At 41.4% G+C, this 18,049-nt stretch overlaps 1 protein-coding gene and 2 pseudogenes across 3 annotated transcripts; all 3 read left to right on the top strand.

The window, feature by feature from the left end:
* Nucleotides 1–2,871, top strand: LOC308481924 (protocadherin gamma-A6 pseudogene; annotated as a pseudogene). Its single transcript has one exon. The product of its transcript is annotated as a protocadherin gamma-A6 pseudogene (transcript).
* A 2,323-nt stretch (nt 2,872–5,194) lies between these two features.
* Nucleotides 5,195–10,762, top strand: LOC308481905 (protocadherin gamma-B1-like). Its single transcript, XM_081014739.1, has 2 exons — nt 5,195–8,025; nt 10,684–10,762. Exons 1-2 carry the CDS (start codon nt 5,596–5,598, stop codon nt 10,747–10,749), a joined length of 2,496 nt encoding a protein of 831 aa, XP_080870865.1. The 5' UTR covers nt 5,195–5,595; the 3' UTR covers nt 10,750–10,762.
* A 361-nt stretch (nt 10,763–11,123) lies between these two features.
* LOC308481913 (protocadherin gamma-B1 pseudogene) lies at nt 11,124–13,579 on the top strand (annotated as a pseudogene). The gene has a single exon. The product of its transcript is annotated as a protocadherin gamma-B1 pseudogene (transcript).
* Nucleotides 13,580–18,049: the final 4,470 nt, after the last annotated feature.

The following is an 18,049-nucleotide window of genomic DNA, read 5'->3' as shown; positions in this document are numbered from 1 at the left end:
CTGAGAAAAAAATACCTGTTGTGATTTTTTTTTAAGGACAAAACTGGTTTATATGAACTATATATCTATTAATGTATTGAACAAAAAGATCAGTCAACTGAAATTTCCTGATAGTACCATAAAGAATAGAAGGAGTTATGGAAGAAAATGTATATTTAGGATTCCAAAATAAGGCTTCTGCAGTTTTGTATTGAGCCTCATGGTGTCGCTGTTCACCAATAAGGAAAAAAGTAAAAGATCCAGCCTCACAACCTTAGCTATTACAGTGCAGCACACAATAACTGAGGAGAGGCTGAACATGACAGTACAGAAAGCAAAACTGAAGTAAGTTTTGCTTAAAAACAATTTGGCTATTTTGAACTGGATCTAGGAGCAGAACAAAGGGAACACCAGAAACCAATCATTAGAGCTTTTGAACAGAACCAGCATTTTTTCTCCTGGTACAAAATCATGGAAGAAACCCACAGACTCGGGAGTTGCAGAAAAGGAATCCTTCAGTGCCTTGTCATGGTGACAATCTGGAAGCTAATTTCTGGGCAGATCCGCTATTCCATTCCTGAGGAGATGCAGAAAGGCTCTTTTGTGGGGAATGTTGCAAAGGACTTGGGAATGGATGGGAAGCAGCTTTCAGACCATGGACTCCGCATTGTTTCCAGTGTAGGTATGGTTCAGTATTTTGCTTTGAATGTCAACAATGGCCATTTACAGATTTCTGAGAGAATAGATAGAGAGGAAATCTGTGGAGAGGCAGACAAATGCATATTGAAGTTGCAGGTTTTTATTGAAAGTAAATTAAAACTTTATGGTATTGAAGTGGAAATTACAGATATAAATGACAATGCACCCTGGTTTCTACCAAAGGAATGGAAAATGAAAATCAGTGAGACATCAACACTCAGAGACAGGTTTCTTCTACCCAAAGCTCAGGATCCAGATCTAGGGATAAATTCTATACAAGATTATCAACTTGCAGGCAGTCGCCATTTTTCTCTGCATGTGCAGACAGGAGAAAATGGGGCAAGACATGCTGAGCTGGTGCTGGAGAAACTTCTGGACAGGGAAGAGCAGCCAGATTATGATCTAATCTTCACAGCTACTGATGGGGGTGATCCAGTGAGATCTGGTACTGCTCAAATTCATGTGATTGTTCTAGATGCAAATGACAATGCACCGATTTTCACGCAACAGATCTTTGAAGGAAGCATGAATGAAAATATTCCTAAAGGGTCGATAGTGTGCACAGTGAGAGCTACCGATATAGATGAAGGAACCAATGGAGAGGTAAAATACTCCTTTGAAAAAAACACAGAGAAAAATTCTAAAATGTTTCTACTGAATTCAACAACAGGAGACATTACCCTTGCAGGAAGCCTTGATTTTGAAATATCATCTTTATATGAATTTGAGGTGCAAGCCATTGATGGTGGTGGTCTAAGTAACAGATCAAAGGTTGTTATCTTTGTAAAAGACTTAAATGATAACGCACCTGAAATAGCAATAACCTTTGTACTCAACTCTGTGTCTGAGAACACACCAACTGGAACTGTCATTGCCATTTTAAATGTCCAAGACAGAGATTCAGGAGTCAATGGGGAGGTTATGTGCTCAATTCCCAATAGCCTTCCTTTCCAACTAAAGAAAACAATGGACAACTTTTACACTTTAGTGACAGACAGAGCCCTTGACAGGGAACAAGTGGCGACCTATGATATCCCTGTTACAGCAACTGATAATGGGACTCCAACATTATCAACCTCTGCAATTATTTCACTGCAGCTGTTAGACACAAATGATAACCCCCCATTCTTTTTACAGTCAGCCTACACCTCTTATCTTCTAGAAAATAATCCAAGAGGAGCCTCAGTCTTTTCCCTGAAAGCAAGTGATCCAGACTGGGAAGAAAATGCCAGACTAACATATTCCATCACTGATGACCAAGGAAGTGACTCCCGCCTCTCCTCCTACCTCTCCATTAACTCTGAGACGGGGGTTATATATGCTCTGACCTCCTTTGATTATGAAGAGTTTCGAGACATTCGGTTCCGTGTAAAGGCTCAGGACGGAGGTGCTCCACCACTCAGCTCCAATGTCTCAGTGACACTCTTCGTCCTCGATCAGAATGACAACGCTCCCCAAATCCTGTACCCCTCCCCTCCCACCGACGGCTCCACGGGGATAGAGCTGGCCCCTCGCTCCTCAGAGCCAGGCTACCTGGTCACTAAGGTGGTGGCCGTGGATGCGGACTCTGGCCAGAATGCCTGGCTCTCCTACCAGCTGATCAAGGCCACCGAGCCAGGGCTCTTCACTCTGGGGCTCCACACAGGAGAGATCAGGACGGCCCGCTTCTTTCTGGAGAAAGATGCCCTCAAGCAAAGCCTGGTGGTTTTAGTCAAGGACAATGGGCAGCCACCTCTCTCTGCTTCAGCCACTCTGACTGTGGTGCTGGCTGACACCATCCCTGCAGTCCTCTCAGACCTGAGCAGCATCTCAGCTCCTGTGGAGCCTCCGTCTGACCTCACCTTCTACCTGGTCCTTGCAGTGGCTTTTGTCTCCTGCTTGTTCTTCACTTTCCTCCTTGTGTTACTGGCTGTCAGGTTGCACAAGTGGAGAAATTCTCAGCTGTTTGAGTCGGGGAGTGTGAATTTCAGTGGCGCTCCTATCTCACAGTTTGTGGGGATCGACGGAGTCCGAGCATTTCTGCACTCCTACTGCCAGGAGGTTTCTCTCACTACAGACTCTAGAAAGGCAAATTATTCCAATACTCTGAACAATAAAGAGGCTTGTGAGGCAAAGGATCCAATCCTACCTGGTGAAGATTTAAACTTGAACAGTGAAGGCTTAATTGTACTCCAGGTGAGCAAACAATTTTAGATTAACATGATTTTTTTGTTTTGTTTTATTAATATCAGAATATATTTCCCATTTGCCTCTGGTTTCTCATTATATTCAGAACTATGTCAGTCTTCTTTTTATTCCGTTCAGCTCTTCCTTCTTTTAGTCATCACTGGGTATGTGATCCTTCTGTGAAGGAACTTCTTTCATCAAATCTTTATCTTGATGCATTAAGTGACCAATCTTTGCCTCATTCGTGCTACTTCGGACTGCTGGTGGGGGCTCATAAAACAGAATGCTCCTCTATAAGAAAACATAGTTCCCTACATATTGCAAACAATCATGCCTGGGAGACAGTTATTAGCCTAATTTAATTCCTCTCACCTAGTTTTTATGTGGAAGTGTATTTCCCGACCAGTATTGATCAAGACTTCAGTATGTGGGTTCCTGTTTAATTTATGGATGGATTTGGTGCATTCTTAATTGTTTTAGCTTTGACTATTGTATTTTGTTTTTATCTCATTTCTGCATGATATTTCCAAACTTTGGGATGGATGGATAGACGGCTAGTATATCAATAAATGTGAGCAGCCACCTATCTCGGTACTGGCAAGACATAGGTTTACTAGCTCCGTGAGCACTAGAAACTAGAGGCCTATGACAAGTCAGTGTCCACTCCAGTCATTCAGGCAGACAAGCTCTTAACCTGGAAGCAAACTGATTCATTTTTCTTTTTCTTTCAAGCAGCTTGTACACTACAAATACCTACTGTGGTCTGCATTGACAGATAGGATAGTCAAACATCTGTCAGCAAGTAACTTTGGTGCACTTGTTTGCATGTCAATGGTACTTCATAGGGACTTCTCTGATAGTACGTAACCCCTTTCCACTACACTCCCTCCAGAAAGCTGATATTGATATTCCCATTGCCAAAAGGCTTGTTATGTCATTTTCCAAAAGCAGTTATGGTTTTACTTAGCCTTTTATTGACAGAGATATTATTGATGTTTGTATATTTTAGAATGATAAGATAAGGAGACTTAATTGGGGAGGGGACTCTGGGAATAAAAAAGAAAAAATGCAAGCAATTGTATATAAGATGGTTGCATTATGCTCCTTATAACTTGGAACCTTCACCCTGTGTCAGAAAACAACAGCAACACACTAACTTTTGGGGGGGGGGTTCTACCCCAATTAGATTTCCAATATAAGGTGAGGGTAGAATTTTGAATCCCAGAAAATATATGTGTCTGTGGTGTCAGAAGAAGAGTGCTTGACAATATCCAAAAATCCCAAGCCGGAAAACACTTATTTGTAGGATGTGTTTCTGACCCCATTAAGAAACTCACAAGAAAACTGTCCTTGGTTAGAGAGATGTCCCCAAACAACATTATACGGCTTGTGCCAAGTTATTGACACAGCTGTAAGTGGTAGGGCCTGAACTTTGGAGATATTGTAGGGGTGACCATTTGTGACAATGTCCTGGAAGTCCATTCATTGCAGAATGAAAACTACACTAGAGCGGAGGTGGGGATGCTTTGATTCACACAAAATTGTATGAGAGAAACTGGAAATGATTTATTACTTGGGAACATTGCGGGGGAAATGGTGCTAGAAATAGTTGCTTTACATTATTGTAAATAAAAGTGGTAAAATATTTTGATCACATTGATCACATGCACATTAGTTAGTTTGGTCTTTCAGTATTTTATTCCTTTACAGAAACCTTTTAAACAGAATAATGCAAAAGTATAGAGGTATTAATGCTATGTTTAAACTGGGTGAAAGACAGATAGCAAATAACATACTAATGTATTACATGGTATCTCTTTTATAAAGAGTGCAGCTAGCTTTAGTCCAGGTCCTATGAGAAGATTTTAAATATAAGCTCTCCCATCTTTTTTAATCACTTTAATTCAGCGAGGACCCAGTTTTCTTTGAATTAATTTCAAGTATAAATGGGGTTCATCAGTACCGTTAGCTAAACCTCCCTGCCATTTCTTCCCTTTTTCAAGAAAAAAAAAATCACCTTTGTGTGGGGTGCTGGTAGTAACTGTCAATGGGCAGAGGTAGGAAAGTCCTAACCTTGAACCAGAAATGATGTTCCTAAGTATGCACAGAAGTGGAATTTCCTGCCAGAGAGGATGTAAAGTGTAGTTCCCTCTGCCTCCTGATCCAATAAAGGAGACATTGACAAACCTTGTGTACCCTGACAAGGAATTACACTATCTAAATGATCTAGAAGACCACAATTTCTTTAGAAGCCTCTGGAAACAAAGCCCTCCTCACCAACAGGCATCCCCTCTCTACTATTCCTATGGTTTTTCTTGTTTTTTTTTTTTCCTTTTTAAAGAAAGAAACCATCAATGATGCTGAATGGTGAGGCACTGGGAAGCGAAGAGGGTGCACACAAGTGATGGAGAAGAAATTTGTTTCTGATTGAATTTAAATGTGAACTTATATTACAAGCATTTCCCTACTTTAGAGATAAAATTCCATGTAGAATTACAGAAATAGCAAAAACAGTTCCCCATGTGGACTCAGAGTGTCACTGTTGGACAACGTGGGAGAAGCCATGGCTCAGCATTTCTGAGACTCTTGGAGTAGTCTCTCTCTCTTAACACTTCAGCCAAGCAGAAAGGAAAAGCTTTTATTTTAAAAGCTGCTCAAGAAAGGAAAGCTCTCAGTTTCCCAAAGAGCAGCTCAAAAGAACAATATTTCTATTATCTGACATAATAAAGAAGGAGGAAATCATAAACAACAATGGATGTGATGGAAATAAAGCAGGCAGAGAGAACAAGGGAGATCACCAAGAGGCAAGTACTGTTTCTGTTCATATTCTGGTCTGTGTTCTGCTGCCAGGTAGTGTCTGAGCAGGTTCAGTATTCAGTTCCAGAGGAAGCAGAGCAGGGCTCCTTTGTGGGGAACCTTGCTAAAGATCTGGGGTTGGATGTCAGAGAGCTGTCAAAGCGCAAGCTTGGTATTTCTTCAGAAAAGCAATTCTTTGATTTGAATGAACAAAATGGCAACCTGTATGTGAATGAGAGAATAGACCGGGAAGAGATCTGTGGGGAATCATCCACTTGTGTCCTCGAATTAGAAATTGTGGCACACAATCCTTTGAATATTTTCCACGTAAATATTTTTATCCAGGACATCAATGATAATGCCCCACATTTCCAGAATGAAAATATTGAGCTTAAATTTAGTGAATCTACTCTGCCAGGAACTCGATTTGCTCTTGGAAATGCTGAAGATGATGATATCGGAATGAACTCCCTCCAGAATTATCAGTTGAGCTCAACTCCATATTTCAAACTAGAAATTCAAAACAGCAATGATGGTGGTAAATATGCTGAATTAATTTTGCAGAAACAACTGGACAGGGAAAAGGAACAGGTGCATAACATGGTCCTTACAGCCATGGATGGTGGAGAACCTCCAAAAACCGGAACAGCCAAAATATTGGTAACAGTTATTGATATTAATGACAATGTCCCTGTTTTCACCCAGACAAACTATAAAGTGAGCCTGAAGGAGAGTGCACCCAAAGGAACCTCTGTGCTTCAAGTCAAAGCATCTGATAATGATGAAGGGTCAAATGCTGAGATCACTTACACTTTCAGTGACATCCCAAAAACAGCCAAACAGAAGTTTCATCTGGATCCCAGAGACGGAACAATCACACTCATAGAAAGTGTTGATTTTGAGGACAGACAAAAATATATGATGAAAATTCAGGCAAGTGATGGCGGAGGATTGGCAGCACATTGCAATGTGGAGATTGAGGTTCTTGATGAGAATGACAATGCTCCAGATGTGATCCTTACCTCCGTGTCCAGCCCAGTTCCAGAAGATGTCACATCTGGAGCTGTGATTGCTCTCATTAAAGTTCAGGACAGGGATTCTGGGGATAACGGAGAAGTCACCTGTCACCTGAAGGAACTTGTACCTTTCCTGATAGTCTCATCTTCGAGTAATTACTTCAAGCTCCTGATAGATGGTGCCCTTGACAGAGAAAGGACTCCCGAGTATAATATTACAATCACAGCCACAGACAAAGGCACACCTCCACTCTCCACACACAAAACCATATCAATACAGATCTCAGATATCAATGATAACCCACCAGCCTTTGAAAAATCTTCCTACACTGCCTACGTTCCAGAAAACAACCCGTCTGGAGCTTCAATTTTCCATATCAAGGCCTCTGACCCAGATCTGGATCGCAATGCCAGAATCACTTACTCCATCCTTAACAGCAACATCAACGACCTGCCTCTCTCTTCCTATGTCTCCATTAACTCTGAGACTGGGATCATCTATGCCCAACGCTCCTTTGACTATGAGCAATTCAGGGAGTTTCAGATTCAAGTGAAGGCCCAAGATGGAGGTTCTCCACCACTCAATAGCAGTGCCACAGTGACAGTATGTGTTTTGGATCGAAATGATAACGCTCCGCAGATCCTGTACCCCTCACAATCAACAGAGGGCTCCCCTTTCTTTGAGATGGTGCCTCGGTCAGCTGAGTCGGGTTATCTGGTGACGAAGGTGGTGGCCGTGGACTCTGATTCGGGACACAATGCCTGGCTCTCCTTCCATCTCCTGCAGGCCACAGAGCCCTCACTCTTCAGTATTGGCTCCCACACAGGAGAGGTGCAAACAGTCCGAGCACTACTTGAGAGAGATGCAGTGAAGCAGAGGCTGGTCATTCTGGTGAAGGACAATGGGCATCCTCCTCTCTCAGCCACCACGACTTTGAGCCTGGTGTTTGCTGAGAACTTCCAGGAGGCTCTTCCAGAAATGAACTCCCAACCAAATGACTCAGAGTATCAGTCTGATCTACAGTTTTATTTGGTATTGGCCTTGACCTTGGTGTCCTTCCTGTTCCTGGTGACGGTGATATTGACCATTCTGATGAAGCTTCGAAGGTCAAGGAACCCTACTTTCCTTCAGTGCTTTATTCCTGACCCCCATTCAAAGGCTGGTGCCATATTCCCACCCAATTATGAGGACGGAACTTTGCCTTATTCCTACCAGGTCTGTCTGTCCTCTGAATCCAGAAGGAATGAGTTGACATTCCTGCAGCCCACTGTCCAAATAGGAGAGAACATCCTTTGCAATGGCAACTCTGACATTTCTTTGATGGTCAGTGGAGGTAATTTAATTTCTGAAAAGGAAAATGACAGCATGGTGAGTTATATTTCATGTTCCTTATAGGGAATTTGGTGTTATCACTTGTTTGAGAGTTTATTTGTAAGCAGTGGATGTTATCAAACTGGCACTCCAGACAATTCATGCCATGTTACCAGGAAGGTAGGTAGAGAGTAATACTGAGCTGCTACTGCTGCAGAGCAACCTAATGGGATGGATTTTTCAGCAGTTGTTGAGGGAGAAAACTGCAAATTGTGGAAGCCTCAGTCTGAATTATCTAGATGCCTATCTTCATGCTGACTTAGGGTGATGATCTGGGACCATAGTATAGTATGTTTGAGTGGAGACAGTGCTAAATTGTTTTCTTTCTTTCTTTCTTTCTTTCTTTCTTTCTTTCTTTCTTTGCGGCATGACTAAATTTAAATAAGTAGCTATTTTAATGTTCTCTCTTTAAGAAGATACAGTATATGCAAGAAAAAACACAAAAACATCCTACATTGTATATGCTTCAAGAAGTTTGCAATTTTTTAGTTATTGGCAAAATTCTCCTTATTATCAAACTAAATATTACGAAGTTTGTGGAGAGTTTTTTATGTGTTATGGGGAAGGAAATAGCAGATTGAACATCTTTTGTTGACAGTCTGCCAGCAGGGATAATTACATGGTGATTGATGATAGCCAGACATAAGTTTTGGCTCCCATATTCATTTTGGGGAAAAGAGTGAACGAGAGATTAATCCCTGGTGCTTTGAAAAGGCTGTTTTCTGTTGTCAAGAGACCAAGAAGCAGTCAGCTCCTAGGAACTCGGATGGGGGTTAAGTGACTTGAGAGCTGAGGAATTTACATCTTGCCCTAAAGCCATGTAAGAGCCGAGATGGGTATGGGATCTGCAAAAGTCTCCCTTTCTTAATTATTTTTGGGACAGTTATAATTTATAACTGATGGAGATTTGTCCAGTTTTAACAATGGAAATTGGTATATTTGTATTTTTTAGATTGAGAGTATAAAATGTTCTACATTGTTAAACTTTTATATTATTAAAAATGAATAAAAATAATATTTTAAAAATGACAACCATAATTTAAAGCACACAGAAAGTTAAAATCACAACAGAATACAGTGGTACCTTGGGTTAAGTACTTAATTCATTCCTGAGGTCCGTTCTTAACCGGAAACTGTTCTTAACCTGAAGCACTACTTTAGCTAATGGGGCTTCCCGCGGCCGCCTCGCCGTCAGAGCACGATTTTTGTTCTCATCCTGAAGCAAAGTTCTTAACCCGAGGTACTATTTCTGGGTTAGCAGAGTCTGTAACCTGAAACGTATGTAACCTGAAGCGTATGTAACCCGAGGTACCACTGTAGATTAATACAAGTTAAAGCAAATTAAAAATGCAAGCAATCATATGTAAGATTGATTGCATTATGCTCCTTATAACTTGGAACCTTTACCCTGTGTCAGAAAACAACAGCAACACACTAATTTTTTTTTTTTTGGGGGGGGGGGGTTTCTACCCCAATGCGATTTCCAATATAAGGTGAGGGTAGAATTTTGAATCCCAGAAAATATATGTGTCTGTGGTGTCAGAAGAAGAGTGCTTGACAATGTCCAAACATCCCAAGCCGGAAAACACTTATTTGTGGGATGTGTTTCTGACCCTATTAAGAAACTCACAAGAAAACTGTCATGGGATAGAGAGATGTCCCCAAACAACATTATATGGTTTGTGCCAAGTTATTGACACAGCTGTAGCTGGTAGGGGCTGAACTTTGAAGATATTGTAGAGGTGACCATTTGTGATAATGTCCTGGAACTACGTTCATTGCAGAATCAAAACTGCATTGGAGCAGGTGGGGTGGGAATGCTTTGATTCACACAAAATTGTATGACGGTTAAAGAGAAACTGGAAATGATTTAATATTGGGAACACTTGGGGGGAAATGGTGCTTGAAATAGTTGCATTACATTATTGTAAATACATGTGGTAAAATATTTTGATCACATTAATCAAATGTACATTGGTTAGTTTGGTCTTTCAGTATTTTATTCCTTTACAGAAACTTTTTAAATGGAATTATGCAAAAGTATAGAGATATTAATGCTATGTTTAAACTGGGTGAAAGACAGATAGCAAATAACGTAATAATGTATTACATGTTGTCTCTTTTATAAAGAGTGCAGCTAGCTTTAGTCCAGGTCCTATGAGAAGATTTTAAATATAAGCTCTCCCATCTTTTTTAATCACTTTAATTCAGCGAGGACCCAGTTTTCTTTGAATTAATTTCAAGCATAAAATGGGTTTCACCAGTACCATTAGCTAAACCTCCCTGCCATTTCTTCCCTTTATCAAGTAAAAATAAAATCACCCTTAAAAAGGTGTGGGGTGCTGGTGGTAATTGTCAGTGGGCAGAGGTAGGAGAGTCCTATCTAACCTCAAACCAGAAATGATGTTCCTGAACATGCACAGAACTGGAACTTCCTGCCAGGGAGCATGTCAAATGTAGATCCCTCTGCCTCCTGATCCAATAAAGGAGACATTGACAAACCATGTGTACCCTGACAAGGAATTACACTATTTAAATGATCTAGAAGACCACAATTTCTTTAGAAGCCTCTGGAAACAAAGCCCTCCTCACCAACAGGCATCCCCTCTCTACTATACCTATGGGTTTTCTTGTTTTTTTTTCCACTTTTTAAAGAAAGAAAATAAAGCAATGATGCTGAATAGTGAGGGACTGGGAAGCGAAAAGGATGCACACAAGTGATGGAGAAGAAATATGTTTCAGATTGCATTTAAAGGTGTACTTATATTACAAACAATTCCCTACTTAAGAAACAAAATTCCATGTAGAATTCTAGAAATAGTAAAAGCAGTTCATCGTATGGACTCAGAGTGTCACTGTTGGACAATGTGGGAGCAGCCATGGCTCAGCATTTCTGAGACTCTTGGAGTAGTCTCTCTCTCTTAACACTTCAGCCGAGCAGAAAGGAAAAGCTTTTATATTAAAAGCTGCTCAAGAAAGGAAAGCTCTCGGTTTCCCAAAGAGCAGCTCAAAAGAACAATATTTCTATTATCTGACATCAGTGTACTGGGAGTCTTGAAAATTGAAGTGAAAGAAGGAGGAAATCAGAAACAACAATGGATGTGATTGAAGTAAAGCAGGCAGAGAGAACAAGGGAGATCACCAAGAGGCAAGTACTGTTTCTGTTCATATTCTGGTCTGTGTTCTGCTGCCAGGTAGTGTCTGAGCAGGTTCAATATTCAGTTCCAGAGGAAGCAGAGCAGGGCTCCTTTGTGGGGAACCTTGCTAAAGATCTGGGGTTGGATGTCAGAGAGCTGTCAAAGCGCAAGCTTGGTATTTCTTCAGAAAAGCAATTCTTTGATTTGAATGAACAAAATGGCAACCTGTATGTGAATGAGAGGATAGACCGGGAAGAGATCTGTGGGGAATCATCCACTTGTGTCCTCAAATTAGAAGTTGTGGCACACAATCCTTTGAATATTTTCCACGTAAATATTTTTATCCAGGACATTAATGATAATGCTCCACATTTCCAGAATGAAAATATTGAGCTTAAATTGAGTGAGTCTACTCTGCCGGGAACTCGATTTGCTCTTGGAAATGCTGAAGATGATGATATTGGAATAAACTCCCTCCAGAATTATCAGTTGAGCTCAACTCCATATTTCAAACTAGAAATTAAAAACAGCAATGATGGTGGTAAATATGCTGAATTAATTTTGCAGAAACAACTGGACAGGGAAAAGGAACAGGTGCATAACATGGTCCTTACAGCCATGGATGGGGGAGAACCTCCAAAAACCGGAACAGCCAAAATATTGGTTGCAGTTATTGATAATAATGACAATGTTCCTGTTTTCACCCAGTCAATCTATAAAGTGAGCCTGAAGGAGAGTGCACCCAAAGGAACCTCTGTGCTTCAAGTCAAAGCATCTGACAGTGATGAAGGGTCAAATGCTGAGATCACTTATACTTTCAGTGACATCCCAAAAACAGCCAAACAGAAGTTTCATCTAGATCCCAGAGACGGAACAATCACACTCATAGAAAGTGTTGATTTTGAGGACAGACAAAAATATGTGATGATAATTCAGGCAAGTGATGGCGGAGGATTGGTGGCACATTGTAATGTGGAGATTGAGGTTCTTGATGAGAATGACAATGCTCCAGATGTGATCCTTACATCCGTGTCCAGCCCAGTTCCTGAAGATGCTACATCTGGAGCTGTGATTGCTCTCATTAAAGTTCAGGACAGGGATTCTGGGAATAATGGAGAAGTCACCTGTCACCTGAAGGAGTTTGTACCTTTCCTGATAGTCTCATCTTTGGATAATTACTTCAAGCTCCTCATAGATGGTGCCCTTGACAGGGAAAGGAGTGCAGATTATAATATTACAATCACAGCCACAGACAAAGGCACACCTCCACTCTCCACACACAAAACCATATCAATACAGATCTCAGATATCAATGATAACCCACCAGCCTTTGAAAAATCTTCCTACACTGCCTACGTTCCAGAAAACAACCCATCTGGAGCTTCAATTTACCACGTCAAGGCTTCTGACCCAGATCTGGATCGCAATGCTCGAATCACTTACTCCATCCTTAACAGCAACATCAAGAATCTGCCTCTCTCCTCCTATGTCTCCATTAACTCTGAGACTGGAATCATCTATGCCCAACGCTCCTTTGACTATGAGCAATTCAGGGAGTTTCAGATTCAAGTGAAGGCCCAAGATGGAGGTTCTCCACCACTCAATAGCAGTGCCACAGTGACAGTATGTGTTTTGGATCGAAATGATAACGCTCCGCAGATCCTGTACCCCTCACAATCAGCAGAGGGCTCCCCTTTCTTTGAGATGGTGCCTCGGTCAGCTGAGTCGGGTTATCTGGTGACGAAGGTGGTGGCCGTGGACTCCGATTCGGGACACAATGCCTGGCTCTCCTTCCATCTCCTGCAGGCCACAGAGCCCTACTCTTCAGCATTGGCTCCCACACAGGAGAGGTGCAAACAGTCCGAGCATTACTTGAGAGAGATGCAGTGAAGCAGAGGCTGGTCATCCTGGTGAAGGACAATGGGCACCCTCCTCTCTCAGCCACCACAACTTTGAGCCTGGTGTTTGCTGAGAACTTCCAGGAGGCTCTTCCAGAAATGAACTCCCAACCAAATGACTCAGAGTATCAGTCTGATCTACAGTTTTATTTGGTATTGGCCTTGACCTTGGTGTCCTTCCTGTTCCTGGTGACCGTGATATTGACCATTCTGATGAAGCTTCGAAGGTCAAGGAACCCTACTTTCCTTCAGTGCTTTATTCCTGACCCGCATTCAAAGGCTGGTGCCATATTCCCACCCAATTATGAGGACGGAACTTTGCCTTATTCCTACCAGGTCTGTCTGTCCTCTGAATCCAGGAGGAATGAGTTGACATTCCTGCAGCCCACTGTCCAAATAGGAGAGAACATCCTTTGCAATGGCAACTCTGACATTTCTTTGATGGTCAGTGGAGGCAATTTAATTTCTGAAAAGGAAAATGACAGCACGGTGAGTTATATTTCATGTTCCTTATAGGGAATTTGGTGTTGTCACTTGTTTGAGAGTTTATTTGCAAACAGTGGGTGTTATCAAACTGGCACTCCAGACAATTTATGCCATGTCACCATGGAAGTAGGTATGGGGTAGTACTGAGCTGCTACTGCTGCAGATCAAGCTAATGGAATGGGCCTTCTAGCAGTTGTTGAAGGGCAAAATTGCAAGTTGGGGGGAGCCTCAGTTAGAATTATGCAGATGCACATTTGCATGCTGACTTAGGGTGAGAATCTCGGACCACAGGATGGCATAGCATGTTTGAGTGGAGACAGTGCTTATTCTTCCTTCCTTCCTTCCTTCCTTCCTTCCTTCCTTCCTTCCTTCCTTCCTTCTTTCCTTCTTTCCTTCCTTCGTAGTATGACTAAAATTGAATATGTAGCTATTTTAATGTTCTGTCTTAAAAACCCCCAGAAAAACAGACATCAAAAAATATTACATTGTATATTCTTCAAGAAGTTTGAAAATTTTCTATTTATTGGCCAACTTCTTATTGTTAAACTAAATATTAGGGAGTTTGTGGGGAGTTTTTTATGTGTCGTGGGGAAGGAAATAGCGGGTTGAACATCTTTTGTTGGCGGTCTGCCAACAGAGATAATTACACGGTGATTGATGATAGCCAGACATAAGTCTTGGTTCTCATATTCATTTTGGAAAAAAGAGTGAACAAGAGATTAATCTCTGGTGCTTTGAAAAAGCTGTTTTCTGTGTTCAAGAGACCAAGAAGCAGTCAGCTCCTAGGAACTTGGATGGGGGTTAAGCAACTTGAGAGCTAAGGAATTTACATCTTGCCCCAAAGCCATGAAAGAGCCGTGATGGGTATGGGATCTGCAAAAGCCTCCCTTTCTTAATTATTTTTGGGACAGTTATAATTTATAACCGAGGGAGATTTGTCCATCAGCTGGTGATAATTTACATTCAATGTGTGAGCTGCTTTTTGGCTTCAAGAAGAAGGGAAGGGAAATTGAACATTAAAGGGTTGAAGGCAGAACAAAATGCCTATTTTGTGGTTTGAGATAAGAAAGTTTTATACGAACAATGGAGATCTGTGTTTTTGTATTTTTCAGATTGAGCGTATATAAATGTTCTACATTGTTAAACTGTTATATTATTAAAAATGAATAAAAATAATATTTAAAAATGACAACCATAATTTAAAGCACACAGAAAGTTTAAATCACAGCAGAATAGATTAAAACAAATTAAAACTCATACACAGTTGGGTCTGATTGGAAAAGCACAGTGTATGTTATGGTGAAGCATTGATGGAAGCTGTCAGTTGTAAAACACTCCTCAGGTCCTGTGACTGGTTATTCCTGGTTGCAGAATGAATAGAGCTCATGCACAGCCTTTGTTTGATCAATGAGTGGAGCAAGCAGTCTGTCTCTCATGGAATCATAGAGTTGCAAGGGACCCAAGGGTCATCTGGTCCAACCCCCTGCAATGCAGGAATCTCAGCTAGAGCATCCATGGCAGATGGCCATCCAACCTCTGCTAAAAAAAACCTCCAAGGAAGGAGAGTCCACAACTTCCCAAAGGAGACTGTCCCAATATATCACAAAAGATTAATGAAGCACTCCTAAATTCTCCAACATGTTACCTCATCCTTTCTAAAACAACTTAGCACAAGATTGTTCAAGATCATGCTTGTTCTCATATCAATTCATCTGTTCACCAAGATCTTCAGTGGAGGCATTCCTGGTGGTCTCGTTACCTGTATCAGTACATGTTCTGGAATCATGAGGATGGCATTCTCTGTGGTGGAACAGTGTGCCCTTTTGAATTCAATAGTAATGTACAGTGCAGTGTTTTCATCAACATTTAAAGACGTATCTATGTGACCAAGTATTTGCTGGCCATTGGTGTTCAACTCCACTAAGTTGCTGACAACAGTATTATATACTGTACTTTATTATGCATATTATTGCATTGAACCGGTGCTTATATGGTCTTAAATTAATATTATACACAACCTAGATACTCTTTGAGTGTGGGACAGGGACTATATAATTATTTTAAATAAATATATAAACAAATAAAATGCATCAATCCCCCATTTCCAAAAACCATATACTAGAAAGACAAAACACAGGCAATGAGCAATAGGGAAAAACAGTGGTCCCTGTACTGACCTATATACCGACCCAAATATGTGTGCATCATGAACCCAAAATCTCCTTCCCCCTTTGCTCCACAGTCAGAACAGCTAAGAGCATTTGCAATGTATGATTAGAAATTATGACCAGTTGGAACAGTTGTGGCCAACAGTATGTATGTAGCTGAGTGTGCATGTGGCTAGTATTTCTACCCTATACCATCTCCAGTCATGCTTCCATAATGTAGTAACATAGGTGTCAAATGTCTATTGAGTCATAACAATGTTAGATGCCCTCTCACCTCTTTGGCTGGGAATGCTTTCCCATGGAAAGGCAATCTGGCCAGGACATACAGCTGCACACCCCTGTATCTGCTGCTTCATATACATTAATGCTGGATTGTGCCTAATGTGTCAAAAAGTTTGTTGCCAGTGCATATTCTGTAGTGAAAGATGAAGACTAATTTTGAAAGAAACTTTTATGGCATTGTTTAGTGGACTGAATGCTTGATTTTCTGTCTTCTGGGGGAAAGCATTCAGCAAATTCAGTATAGCAGTTTTAGTAGTCCTGCTGATTTTGTAGAACAAGAAGCAGAAGAGCATCACACTCTCCAAGAAAGATGACTGAAAACCATCTACCTCTGCTGTTTAACAGGTCATCACATGCTAGTTTTTTATAATGCTTGTTCTGAGCTTGACAACTGATTGTCACACATAAGCTCATAAGCTGCCATTGAAAGTTACCCACCTGCAGTAGTGACATGCATGGTGATGGGCAGCTGGTGAATTCACCCCACCCCCTTACACTGTTGCCTACCTGGATGGGGCAGCAGTGAGGCTGGAGTCATGTGCTTTTAACTGTGGGAACATCTAGCACGGCTGCTGGTGCACCTGCCCAGCCCCAACCACACAGTTGTGTCAGCCCAGCCCTGACCAGGTAAGTCCCAGCAACAACACTAGTGTTGGAGGGTGGCTCCACAGCTCCACCCCATTGCATGTGCCACTAATCTCTTCCTGTTTCTTTTTATCTATGTAATGAGATGTGGTGTAGTAATAATAATTGGCTTTAATAGCATTCGTCTTGGCTTTATTGTCTTCTAGGCACAATGTGAGCAATAAATGAAGGTGGACATGGCCTTCTTTGCACTTTACAGTCATACATGGTGTTTATAGAGCACCTTAGTGTAGAAAATGGTTGATATACATTCCCTTCTAACTCTTCAATAACCCAGAAAGATAGATCAGCATTATTTTCCTCATGTTGTGGATGAGATGGAGAGAGGATGCATTTAGATGTGGCAAGTATTGCATTAGTTTTCCTGACTAGAACGCTAGTGCTTCTATTCTGTTTTCCAGTGATCCTTTCACACTGCAGTACCAGTTGTGTTATGTGTTTATTTTTTGACCAATATATCAGCATATCAATATATGAGCAATTATCGTGTTCCACTAAATTTCATTCACACCAGTGTGCGTGGAGTGACGCAACAATGAACATCATTGGATAACAATGCCAGTATTCCACCCATAGCTGTGCATGTATTCATTCCCCCATGTATACGGCCCCAAATTTCATCACTTTACTCCTGCTATTTTCCGGTTTAAGGGAGCAGCAAATGGATTTTTTCTGCTATTAAATAACATGGAAATGAAGTGGCTTTCATGCCATGTGAAAACTTGAATATAATGCAGAAATTTATAGTTAGGAAAACGTCAGGGAAATGGAGGACACTGCTGTGTGAACTCAACCAGAGAGAGAAGAGGAAGGGAGTCTTGCCCAAGGACAACTAATGAGCTCATGGTTGAAGTTTGATTTGAACTGGGGCATTCCTGATATGCATCTCCTACCCAGTACAGCCTTATTTGAACAATCTCCTCAAGTGTAAGCAAAGAAAACATGATTGTGCAAAGTTCTAAATCATGGGTGGGGCCCCTACAAGTAGAGTAAGCTCCCCACCTCAGACCTTGGTCCTCAAATTCATGGAGGGATCTAGATTGTGTACAGATGAAATGCTGGACAGGAAAGGACTAAGAAGAACTGCATATTTCTCCTCAGGTGTTTGCTCATGTATGGACAGTGTATGCCCAAATAGGGCTTATGTGTTGTTGTTGTTTAGTCGTTTAGTCGTGTCCGACTCTTCGTGACCCCATGGACCAGAGCACACCAGGCACTTCCGTCTTCCACTGCCTCCCGCAGTTTGGTCAAACTCATGCTGGTAGCTTCGAGAACACCATCCAACCATCTCATCCTCTGTCGTCCCCTTCTCCTTGTGTCCTCAATCTTTCCCAACATCAGGGTCTTTTCCAGGGAGTCTTCTCTTCTCATGAGGTGGCCAAAGTATTGGAGTCTCAGCTTCAGG

This window comes from Podarcis pityusensis, assembly GCF_964106645.2.
Source record: "Podarcis pityusensis genome assembly, chromosome: 7".
Classification (NCBI taxonomy): Eukaryota; Metazoa; Chordata; class Lepidosauria; order Squamata; family Lacertidae; genus Podarcis; species Podarcis pityusensis.
The sequence above is the reverse complement of the archived record's forward strand: the minus strand, read 5'-3'. Positions and strand labels throughout refer to the sequence as shown.